The sequence below is a fragment of the Zootoca vivipara genome, chromosome 17 (genome assembly GCF_963506605.1).
Source record: "Zootoca vivipara chromosome 17, rZooViv1.1, whole genome shotgun sequence".
NCBI classification, from domain to species: Eukaryota; Metazoa; Chordata; class Lepidosauria; order Squamata; family Lacertidae; genus Zootoca; species Zootoca vivipara.
Window position 1 is genome coordinate 20,998,007 of NC_083292.1, and position 12,415 is coordinate 21,010,421.

General features: G+C 46.8%; 1 protein-coding gene across 1 annotated transcript; it reads right to left on the reverse strand.

Moving 5' to 3' along the window:
* Positions 1–2,404: 2,404 nt before the first annotated feature.
* LOC118076200 (L-serine dehydratase/L-threonine deaminase) lies at positions 2,405–11,766 on the reverse strand. Its single transcript, XM_035098824.2, has 7 exons — positions 11,614–11,766; positions 10,083–10,122; positions 8,650–8,786; positions 8,447–8,538; positions 5,773–6,003; positions 4,199–4,323; positions 2,405–2,700 (listed from the first exon to the last, which is right to left on the reverse strand). The coding sequence occupies exons 1-7, from the start codon at positions 11,764–11,766 to the stop codon at positions 2,405–2,407; spliced, it is 1,074 nt and encodes a 357-aa protein (XP_034954715.1).
* Positions 11,767–12,415: the final 649 nt, after the last annotated feature.

Sequence of the window (12,415 nt, forward strand, 5' to 3'; positions counted from 1 at the left end):
TTACTGTGAGACTTTGGAAATGATGTACAGGCAAGAAGGTCTACTACTGGAATAGTAGTAGAATTTGGATGGTCTTTGGTGGGTTGGAAATCCCAGAAACGGGTTGGTATCTGTCTGTGTCTAAATCCAAAGCGGAATATGCTGCTCTGTCTGAATTGAGCAACAAGCTTCCCTATTTCATGCAGGTTCTTACTGATATGAATGTAGAATCCAAGCTACATGTGATAGTTTATGGTGGACAATCGGGCCTGCATTTTTATGGCAGGGCCTGGACAAAACATGTGGATATCAAATATAGACACATATTAGGGACAATGTGGAACAAGGATTAACGAAACTTGTATATTGTGTGTCAAGCCAGAACATCGCTAATGTAATGACAAAACCCAATAGCTTCGAAAGACAAAGAAATGATTGAAAAGTTGGGATTAGTGAAGCATACTGTATAAACACTTCGCACATGCTCTGATGCATGTTTTTTCTTAGAATTAAGAAGGGGTGTTGAGGTTCCTTTACTTGCTGTTCAGGAAAATCTGGTGTGTGTGCCTCCCTTATCTTGCACCTGCAGGTCTTGTGATTAGTGTTTGAAGGTGACTGCGACCTGGCAACCAGCCAAATAGGTCCCTGTGACCTGGCAACTGGCCAAGGGTGTGGTGATTCTTGGGTATATTAAGAGGGGGCTGCACATTGCCTCTCTGCTTTGCTGCAAGGAAGCTCTGCCAGATGCTGAACTCTGGGCTGTTTGTATGTTGTGAGTTGTACTTGCTTTGCATTTGATGCCTACACCTTCTACTAAGGCTCTAGTGGAAGCTTGTATATACTGTAGTGAAACTGCCTTAATGCTTTGGACCTGTCAGTAAAGGGCTGAGCTGACTGAAGAGTTGGGAGTCTGAATATCTTCTGGTGCAAAACTGCACTGCCACGAACCTACACACTTGGGGAGCTGCACACATTTGGCACATGCCATATGCCAATAGGTTTCTTGTGGACATCTGGCTGGCCAGCGTGAGGATGCAGGATGCTGGACTAGATGGGCCACAGGCCTGATCCAGCAGGACTTTTCTTACATTCTTAAGTCCCATGCTGGGAGGTGGGGCCCGGGAACAGCGTACAAACACAAGGTGGGATCTGAAACAAAATCTTGTATCCCTCCTCCCTTTCCCATTGAATCAGCTCACTGAGAACAGTTCACTAAGCCTTCTAATTGCTGGAATTTTAGCAGGTGTCAGCCAGACATATGCATATTTTGCACCTCCGTGAGGTCTGGGAACTTAAAACAACACAGATTCTCAGAAAGCCGGATTTCCATATGGTTTCCATAATCCTGTGGAATCACATCTATGCACAGTCCTGGTAAAATCATCAAACAGCCAGTTGGGCTGTTTCCAAGGCTTGGGGCACTTTATGAATTGGTGGGGCTTCTCCGTTGTGGTATTCGGTGGTGGTGGTGGTGGTCCCAAGTTTAGGAAACTCGTTGCTAAAGTCGAAGAGGCTTTCTTTAGGTTGATGAGCAAAGGCTGTAAGTTTGATTAATTACCTGGGAGGGGGGGCAGTGTTCCCTTGAAGGTCTGAACCGACAGTACGATCACCCAGAGGCTGTTCTTAGTGCATCTAGGAGAATAAGGCAGGAGCCCCTAGAGATTCCCAGTGTCTCTGGGCTTCAGGTGTCTGTTACTGCAAAGGAGATTCCAGAATCCCTTGGGTACTGGTTGGCTGGAGGGGAAAGGTCAAACTCCAGGGATTGTGACATCCACTGATACCAAGGCAACAGAGCCAGGCACACACAGGGGAGCCTGATCAGCAACCTAGGGGAGCACCTTGACCCCTCTAAGCCAGCTTTCATAGGAATATAGGAAGCTGCCTTATCCTGAATCAGACCATTGGTCCATTTTGCTCAGCATTGTCTACACTGTTTGGCAGCAGCTCTCCAGGGATTCGAGCAGGGAACATTCCCAACCCTACTGGGAGAATGGCACTGGGGATTAAACATGGGACCTTCTGCATGCAGAGCTGATACACCCCCGAGCTTATGGCCCTTTCACCTACCTAGATCATCGATCATAGAATCCAGCGGCACATAATTTTTATGAAATTATTTTACCTTAAAAAAAGGTAAAATAATTTCATAAAAATTATGTGCCGCTGGAGCGTAAAAGCGAACATACACGGCCTCAAAGTTCAGTGACCGGTCACAATGGGCAGCTGCCCAGAAACTCAAAGGCCTCCCACCTTCCCCTGGCAATGACCAGCCCTGGGATCTAGCGCTCTCAGATATTTGCTTGCGATCCAACCAAATCTAGAGGCACCAGGGCGTATGCAACCCAGTTTCCCCGTCCGCCCACTCCTCTGCTCCCACCCGACACAAAGCTTAGGGAAAGCAAGGTGGGTGAAGCAGCCGTGAGTTTTAATGACCACATGCCCCCGTGGATTTTTGGAGCGAAGCTGTGAATGACCCCTGGTTCCATTTTGCCAAAACGGCCTTGCACTCCACATATTCCTTCATTCTGTGGTTCATGCACAGTTCATCCTTCAGGCGATCCAGTTCCTCCAGGGTGATGTTGTTACCACCGCACACAATGATGACAATGGACTCCAGACAGCGGGGGAGTCTGCACTCCTTTTGCAGCGTTTTGATCAGCCCGCTGTAGATGGCTGCCAAGGTCGCTCCGCACGCCGGCTCCACCAGGATCTTCTCCGCATCTGCAGGCAAAAAGGGTCATTTAAGTTCTCTGGATGTTGAATTGTAGAGCTGGAAGGGACCCCGAGGAACATCTATCTGGTCCAACCCCTTGTAATGCAGGAATATGCAGCTGTCCCTTACGGGGCTCGAACCTGCAACCTTGGCATTATCAGCACCATGCTCTAAGCAACAGAGCTATTTCTCCTCGCCATGAAGGCATGAGTAATCAGTAGTAGAAATAATTCACACCATGTGTTTGAAGCGCAATATACCACTTGGTCCTCAAAAGAGGATTGGACAAATGAACAAATGAATGACTACATGCCACAATGACTTATGCTCTGCCTCCTCAGTCAGGGGAAGCAATGCTTCTGGATACCGATTGCTGGGAACCACAGAAGAGGAGACTGCTCTTGGGCTTGGGATCAGCTTGCTGGTTTCCCATTGGAGCATCTGGTTGGCCACTGTGAGAACAGGATGCTGGACTAGATGGGCCTTTGGTCTGATCCAGCAGCCTCTTCTTAATTTTCTATGTTCACTTTAAACCAGTGTTTCTCAACCTTTTTTGGGCCACGGCACACTTGTTCCGTGAAAAAAATCACGAGGCACACCACCATTAAAAAAGTTTAAAAAATTTAACTCTGTGCCGCCCTATATTGACTATAATTATGACTGTAAGAAACACTTGCCAATTGCTGTGTTGGTTGCAATCTCCTGTAATAAGGCTTCACAAGCCATCCGGCGGGTTAGTGATAAGTATTGGCGGCCGCCAGGCTCGTTTGCAACGAGCTTTGGGAAATAGGAGGAGAAATAATGCTTTCCGGCGGGTCAGCGCTGTCTATTGGTGGCTGCCAGGCACGTGACAATGCAAATCGCCCTTCTCGTCGCTGCACGTCGCGGCACACCAGCCAGCGTCTCGCGGCACACTAGTGTGCCGCGGAACAGCGGTTGAGAAACGCTGCTTTAAACAGTCATGACTTGGGATAGCTCAATTGATAAGAGTATGAGACTCTTAATCTCAAGATCATGGGTTTGAACCCCATGCTCGATTCCTGCATTGATTGGGGTTGGACTAGATGATCCTCATGGTCCCTTCCAACTCTACAATTCTTTGATTTCCCCAAAGAATCCTGGGAGCTGTAATTTGTTGTGGGTGCTGAGGGTTGTTAGGAGACCCTGTTCCCCTGCCAGTTCCTAGAGTGGTTTAACAAACAACCCTTCTTCCAAGGGAATTGTGAGTGGATGATACCAAATACATATGGCATTGATTCAATTTAATTATTTGCATTCTGCTTCTCCCAACGCCCGGGTTAATCTTGCATCAGCATTAAACCTTAGCAAACCTGTCAACAAATGCCATCATATCAAAAGCACAGTTGTATATGAATAAGGCAGAACAGACAAATTCAGCAGACTATTCGTATAGATCACAGACTCAATTGCATTGACTATCCAGACTTGGAGAACGAGTTCGTTGTTAGTGCATTAATACAGGATGAATGTCCTGCGAATACATACCCAAAAACCTTGGAATGCCTGCCACTGCCTCCGGGTCAGTGACGACCTGTGATATGACGCAGTGTTCCTGAGCCAGCTGCAAAGCTTCCTCTGCCACAGTAGCTGCCCCAAGAGTGGTAGCAACGCTAGACCCAGAACAGGAAAAGGAAGATCAGTGGGCTGGATTTTGTTTGTTGGGTTTGGCTCAGGTGAACAATGTGTAATGACAATGAGGCTATATTATGTTTATTTATCTATTATTATTATTATTTCATACCCCTCCGTTCTTCCCCAAGGACCTCAAGGCGGTGTATTTGTTTTTTCCTTTCCTCATTGAATCCCCACAACAACCCTGTGAGGCAGGTTAGGCGACTGACCTCATCCCGTGTGTTTCATGGTCAAGTGGGAATTTGAACTCTTCTGCCCCAGGTCCAAGTGTGACACTCTAACCACTGCACTAGCTCCCACTAGCTCTGCCCTCAGTCAGCCCTCGCTTGCTTGCTTTATTACAACCGACCAGGGAGTGGTCCTGGCTATCAGCCTTCTCCTGCATCTCAGCGTTGCTGCTTATAGAACTCCACAGGGAGGAGGATGGGGACAAAACTAGGAGAAGGTCGGCCCTGCCTGTCATTGGCTCTGGCGCCCCCTACTGTTGGGCTCCCTGTCTTCCACCGTACCAGACCCAGTGGACACCAGCCTGCATCCAGGGGCGTCGCAATGGGGGGGAGCAGCACAGGTTGCGGGGAAGAGTGCGGCGCCCCCTCGCTACTGTGGCGTCGGTGCGACCGCCATCGCGGAGGCCCCGATGTTTCTGGCCTCACCCCTCGCTTCTTCCTGGTGGGGCGGAGGCAAGGGGCGGGCTGCTGACGCCCCTCGCCATTCCGCCTCCACCTGAGTAGGAAGAAGACAAAGCTCGTGGCAAGCCGATACATAGCGCACTTTGTCTTCTTCCTACTCAGGAAGGCCTACGCCTGAATACCATAGCTGCCAAGTCTCCCGTTTTCCCCAGGAAATCCCCGTTTTTCCAGCTGTTCCTAGCAGAAAAAATGGATTTTTTTGTTTTTCCCTGGTTTATTCTGGCGCAGCGGCCATTTTGGAACTGGGTGGAGCATGCTCAGAAGTGACTTTTGATACTGCTCTGCCCAGTTCCAAAATGGCTGCAGTGCGACTTCTGGTGCGGCGGCCATTTTGGAACTGGGCAAAGCAGCATCAAAAGTTACTTCTGAGCATGCTCTGCCCAGTTCCAAAATGGCGACAGCGCTACTTCCGGTCTGCTATTTCCTGCCTGGTCCTTTATTTCTCTGACAGCAACTTGGCAGGTATGCTGAGTAGGAAGAAGCACATGCCGCGCTACGGAGCGGGTTGCCGACGGCGGTGCTCCAGCACCTGGATCCGAGGCGCCCGGCAACCCACTCCGTAGCGTGACATGTGCGTCAAGACACGTGACGCATGCGCGCGATGGATGCCCCGCCCCCTGGCAGGGTGCCTTCTGGATTGCCGCCCCGGGCAGCCAGAAGGCTAGCGACGCCGCTGCCCGCATCAGCTGTCACATCTTTTACGCTCCTAGCCCACCACCAAATGTGCTGTGTGCTCACCTGGTAATTTTAGGAAGTGTCACCAGCTCCCCTGCTTTCAAGGAAGCATGGAAGCTGTGAGCTCCCCAGGTCTCCATGGCGATGATGGGTACGTCGTCCCAGCCAACCTCGCGGAGGCCCTGGATCACACCGCACAGCATGCCGCCCCCTCCGACAGAGAGAACTATCACTCCAGGTTTGGACTCGCCCATCTGCTCCTTCATCTCTAAGACCATGGTCTTGTGCCCATCACTGAAAAGCAGAGGGGACCCAGAACATCAAAACCAAATGTCAGGGGTGGGAAAGAGAGAGTTGGGTGGGGGAGGGGGCGCTGAGAGAAGAGCGCATTCAAAATTTCTCATCATTTTTATTTGCGGGGAAGGGGAGAAATCTGGTCTTTTCCTTTGTTGCAGGAAATCCCTGCCATATTCCCTGTTCCCTGCCCCCCAGGCCCCAAGTTGAAATTCCGGGGCATTGTGGGAGGAGAAAAATGGCCACCAGGTGACCAAAATGGCCGCACTTCGGTTCAGGTATTACTTCAGAATTGCTAATTTGGTACTGTTTCAAAGCTGAATGGAGCTGAATTTCTCCACCATTCCAAGTGGCAGAGGGCAGAAAAGGAAGATTTCTGTCTCTTGTTTTTAAAAGCCCTCATCTTCTCTCTTCCCCTTCTTAATATTCCTCTTGTTTACAAAAGATGTGTGTCTCTTATTTAAAAAAACATTATTATTTCATTTTATTACCTGCCCTTCACCCTAAGGTCTCTGGGCAGGTTACAACAATATAAAACACATTAAAAACAAGGTTTAAATCTTTGAATTACAACAACAAAAAATCTAAGGTGGGTCCTGAAAATAGACCATGTTGGCCTGAATATAAGTCTCACTTTCCCCCCAAATTCCAACCGCAAAAAGTGTGGTTTATATTTGTGACCTTATGGTATGGAGCGTGGGGCAAACAAATGACCCTTAGGACCAGTCGTGACCAACTCTGGGGTTGCGGCGCTCATCTCGCATTATTGGCCGAGGAGCCGGCGTACAGCTTCCAGGTCATGTGGCCAGCATGACAAAGCCGCTTCTGGCGAACCAGAGCAGCGCACGGAAACACCGTTTACCTTCCCGCTTGGAGCGGTACCTATTTATCTACTTGCACTTTGACGTGCTTTTTTGAACTGCTAGGTTGGCAGGAGCAGGGACCGAGCAACGGGAGCTCACCCCGTTGCAGGGATTCGAACTGCCGACCTTCTGATCGGCAAGCTCTAGGCTCAGTGGTTTAACCCACAGCACCACCCCTCCCCCCAGTATGCAGCCAGGACCAGCAAGGAATAGAGCGGCTTATATTCAGGTATTTCTTTCTTTTTCTCCCCCCCCCCAATTTTAAAGGTGCGGCTTATATTTGGGTGCGGCTTATATTCAGCCCAGTACGGTACATTTCAAGTGTCAAAGGTCAGGGTAAAGACTATAAGGCGAGAAGAGCTTGCTGGATCAAGCCAATGGCCCATTTAGTCCAGCATCTTGTTCTCACAGCAGCCAACCAGATGACTGTGAAAAACCCACAAGTGGGACATGAGCTCAACAGCAGCTCTCCCTTCCTGTGGTTTCTTGCAACTTGTGTTCAGAAGCATTAATGCCTCTGGCCGTAGAGGAAGAGTGCATAGTAGCCACTGATAGGCTCCTCCTCTGTGGATTTCCCTGATCCCTTTGTCATTTCTACTGTTTCATATTTATATTTTATTGATAGTTTTGAAGTGAAGTAGAATGAAAAAGAGAAGAAAAGAAGATCTTTTTCTAAAAAATAAATGCAAAAGAAAGCAGAGGAAAACAATAACAACGAAATGACAGAAAAAATTAATTAAGGTAACAAAAATATACAGTGGAACCTCGGTTTATGAACACCTCGGTTTATGAATTTTCGGTTTATGAACATCGCGGACCCATCTGGAACGGATTAATTCATTTTCCATTACTTTCAATGGGAAAGTTCGCTTCAGTTTATGAACGCTTCAGTTTATGAACAGACTTCCGGAACCAATTACACCCATGCTTCAGTTTATGAACGCTTCAGTTTAAGTACTCCGCGGACCCATCTGGAACGGATTAATCCACTTTCCATTACTTTCAATGGGAAAGTTCGCTTCAGTTTATGAACGCTTCAGTTTAAGTACCCCGCGGACCGTCTGGAACAGATTAATCCACTTTCCATTACTTTCAATGGGAAAGTTCGCTTCAGTTTATGAACGCATCAGTTTATGAACAGACTTCCGGAACCAATTGTGTTCATAAACCGAGGTACCACTGTACTGTTCAGTGGTACTTTGGTTCTAGAACGCAATCCGTTCTGGAAGTCCGAGTTCCGAAACGTTCAAAAACCGGAAACTGAAAGTGGAAGCCTCAATATGGAAGCTGCGTTTCCTGTTCGACTTCTGAGGCGCGTTCGAAAACCGAGGCATTTACGTCTGGGTTTTCGGCCTTCGAGTTCCGAAATGTTTGACTACGGAGGCATTCGAAAACCAAGGTACCCCTGTATATGTAAGTCTAAAATCCCCCTTTTAAAGACATCTATGTAGCCATCGCTGCTTCCTGAGGGAGGGAGTTCCATAATTTAAGCACAATGTGAACAAGTCTTTTTTCCCCATCTGTCCCGAATCTTCCAAAACGGATGTCCGCTACCTCTCACTCACTCATATATCACATACCTGATGAGAGGGTCGCCGAAGGGAGGTACAAAGGTCCAATCAGCGTTTCTCTTTACCGCCTCCTGGGCTGTGCACTTGCATTGATCCAGCGTCTAGAGGAAAGGATGTCATGTTATTAGACTAGGATTCTAAGAAAGATTTGGTGCTGGGTTTTCTTAAGGCTTCCAACATTTTTTTCTCCTGGGATAACCTCCCAGACCTACCTGCCCACAGCAAACCGTGGCTCCCTCGTCTTTCATGCGCTCCACAGTGAAAGCTGGCGTGCATTGGGGCACAAAGATGGTAGCCGGGATCTCCAACAGTTTGGCACAGTAGGCAGTTGCAAGGCCGGCATTCCCCGCTGGAAGAAAGCCCATTTGACACCACATGATGCTAGACCTCATGAGGGTTGTCCCCATTCCTCAGCCACCCAAGGCGTACAACACCTTATGGATGTTTGAGCAAAAAAACCCCACAGAAATATAAAGAGACACAGAGCAACTGCATTTATAATAATATTAAGTCGGTCATGTCCATTAATTTCAATGGGGCTCGAGGAGTATGACTAATTCTGGATATAATCTAGGGCAGGCATCCCCAAACTTCGGCCCTCCAGATGTTTTGGACTACAATTCCCATCTTCCCTGACCACTGGTCCTGTTAGCTAGGGATCATGGGAGTTGTAGGCCAAAACATCTGGAGGGCCGCAGTTTGGGGATGCTTGATCTAGGGTGTCCTGCCTAAGGTCATCTAGTTTGTGGGAGAGGAGAAATCTGAACTGGGGAATTTCTGATTTGCAGCTCAGCCTCTAAGCCACCATGTTGTTGTTGTTGATTAAATTTGTATACCACCGTATACCCGCAGGTCTCAGGGTGGTTCACAGTCTAAAATCACAATCTAAAAACACAAAATACATAATAAAAATAAGAACAACCCAATAATTCCCTGCACTGCTTCGGTTTCTCTCATTTTTCCAAACTTAAATTCAGCTCTCTCTCTTTCCATGTTGGCTTGTGGAAACATTTTTTCAAATCCTAGCAAAAATTCACCAACCTTTTAGTGTGATTTCCCCCCTAATGTACCCATAAGAACATGAGACGAGCCTGATGAATCAGGCTGGCTAGTAACCCTTCCAGTCCAGCATCCTGTTCTCACAGTGGCCAACCAGATGCCTCAAAGGGAAACCCACAAGCAGGGTGCAGGCAATTGAGCCCTCTCCCCACCCGAGGTTTCCAGCAACTGGAATTCAGGCACATTACTACCTCTAACTGTGGACGCAGAGTACAGCCATTGTGGCTTCATTTGTTTTTGCAAAGCACTTTCGCCTAATGCATTTTTGTACTGTATATGTTATTTTCACTCACTCACACACAGACATGCATTTTTATGCCCGTTCCTTAAGAACTGCGTAGCAAAATTCAGAAAAGTGCAAATTCCAGAGGGCGGCTCTGGTTTTGTTCTCGTATTATTTTGGAAAGTGAAAGTGAATTTTGGAGATTCCCCTTTATATGCAAACCCAATTGCAGTTCTCCTCCATCCCTCGCCTCACCTTGCCATTCTCCAACGTGGAGCTACCTTGCAAGATTACTAACCTACAAAGCTGGCGAAGGCTTCCCCCCCTTGGAATCCTGACATTGTCCACAGAAAACTACATTACCTGAGGCACAGACAAACTGCTTGGTTCCTTTTTCGGCCATCTGTGAAAGCAGAAGAAGAGGAATGTGTGAACAGAAGCCATCTTAACCCATCAGCAAAAACAACCCTATCACCCACGGTTCTTTCCAGGCAGGTCTGGACCAGATTCTGCCCTTTGCAGAATGCCCAAAGAACTCTGCTAGATCAGAGCAAAGGCCCATCTAGTCCAACAACCTGCTTCGAACACTGACTAGGTCCCCAGGATTCCCCCAAGCATGCTATAAATCTGTTAGTTCTTCATGAAGATCTCAGCTTTTAAAGCCTCCATTTAAGTCAGTCAGTTGAGGGAGGGTGAGTCATGCATGTTTAGTGCCCGATTTGATTCTTCCCAGAAGGAGACTTTTTCCCAAACAAAGATGGCACCTGCCTAAATATACGGTAACTGATGTAATTGAATATTTAGAAATAAAATGAAAAGCAAGCAGCATTAATGTTTTTAGATGCAGAGAAAGCATTTGATAATGCCTCCTGGGACTTTATGTTTAAAGTGTTGGAATATATGAGCTATGGAGAAATTTTTATAAAAGGAATTAAGGCAATATATATAGAGCAGTCAGCAAAACTGATGGTAAATAGTGTGTTAACGGAGAACTGCAAAATAACCAAAGGAACTAGACAAGGCTGCCCGCTGTCACCTTTATTGTTTAGTTTTAGGGTTAGGGTTTTGGTGCAAAGAATAAGATGTAACCAAGAAATTAAAGGCATAAGGGTGGGACAAAGACAATATAAATTAAAAATATTTGCAGAAGATGTGGTGAAATCTGTAAATGAACCAATAGAGACAATTCCAAAAGCACTAGAAGAGATTAAAAAATATAGAGAAGTAGCAGGTCTTAAAATTAACAAAGATAAAATTGAGCTCCTGGTAAAAAATATGAATGATGAGAGGAAGAACACATTACAAGATATATCTGGCCTAAGGATTTGGGGTGGGGTGGGGAGTTAAATACCTAGGTGTATGGTTAACAGCAAAAAATGAAAATAAATTTATGGAACTGCAGGAAGACGGGGAGGGAAGTTGAGGTTTGAAATGTGAAATTATTGTCGAAAGGTTTATTTGCTCTAGATGAAAAATTAGAAAATAAATGGCACCAGCCAGGAGGAGGCTTCAAGCTTGTGGCAGTGAGTTCCCTAAGCTGATTAAAGAATATCCGTTATGTGCAATATTGCTTCCCACCAGAAGGTTCCCATCGTAGGAACACCAAAAGCTGCCTTAACCTGAGCTACAGCCTCTCCCAGGGCAGTACAGAAAACCAGCAGCAGCTTTCACCATTCTTTCCGGTCTTAAATGGGAATGTACCTTATAGTAAGCTGACAAAAGGCTCAGTGTTCCCTACACTGACTGGCAGCAACTCTCTAGGGTTTTTAGGCAGGAGTCGCTGCCAGCTCCACCTGGACAGGCTGGGCATTGAACCGGGGACCTTCTGCACTCAAGGCAGCTGCTCTGCCACTGAGCTACAAGCCTTCCCCATATAGTTTTCTCCGTTCCTTACCGCTTTGCAGAAGTTCCCTATGCCTCGTATCTTAAAGGAGCCAGTGGGTTGGGTATTTTCGAGCTTCAGGTAGACCTTGGTACCAGCCAATTTGGAGAGGTGGGGGCTGACCCGCAGCGGAGTGACCACGTGGAAGGGCTTGTCGGAGGCCATTGTGGAAAGCTGAGGGTAGAATGGGGATTAGGTACAGAATAAGCCCAGTGGAAGAATAAGGGGGGAAAGACTCAAGACGTCGTTTTGACTCTTTCTTCATGGCTATGTAGTTGAAGTCCATTGATACAGTCACAAACAGCCAAGGCTGTTAGTGCTGTGATCTTAGAATCTCAAATCTCATTCTATTTAAATAAATCAATGAATCAAGTTTCTAGTCCTCATGCTACAAATATATTCTCAAAAGTGCAGGCAAGTCAAGCTTGCTGATGGGGCAAGCTGTCCTGCGACTGCATTGAGGCTTCACTGCTTAACTCCTTGTCCCCTCTTTGTGATTGGCTGTTAGTGCTGCAAATTTAGAAATTGAAGTTTCATCGTTGTTTTTTTTAAAGAAAACAGGCAGGTTCCTGGGCCTCAAGGCTAAAACATATGTTTGAGTACAGTAATTCTGCTGCTTTATTTTATCGCCTTATGAAAAATCTTTAATAAAAGGCAGGAATGAGGAAGATTATGGCAAAAAGGGACATTGTGCAAATCATCCACTTGCATAATTTAGATACGTCTCAGAATTCATCCAAGATTTCGATAGGGTTTTACTTTTAATTTAAAGAAAAGTGTGTACAACCCTGCAGACAGACACCTCAACTCTCAG

Bases quoted from the DNA above. Each gene is read 5' to 3' on its own strand.
- LOC118076200 (XM_035098824.2), bottom strand. From the start codon at position 11,766: ATGGCCTCCGACAAGCCCTTCCACGTGGTCACTCCGCTGCGGGTCAGC. The intron at 10,123-11,613 runs GTAAGGAACGGA...CTGCTTTCACAG, and splicing joins TAGGGAACTTCTGCAAAGCG to ATGGCCGAAAAAGGAACCAA. The intron at 6,004-8,446 runs GTATGTGATATA...TCTGCTTTTCAG, and splicing joins TTCGGCGACCCTCTCATCAG to TGATGGGCACAAGACCATGG.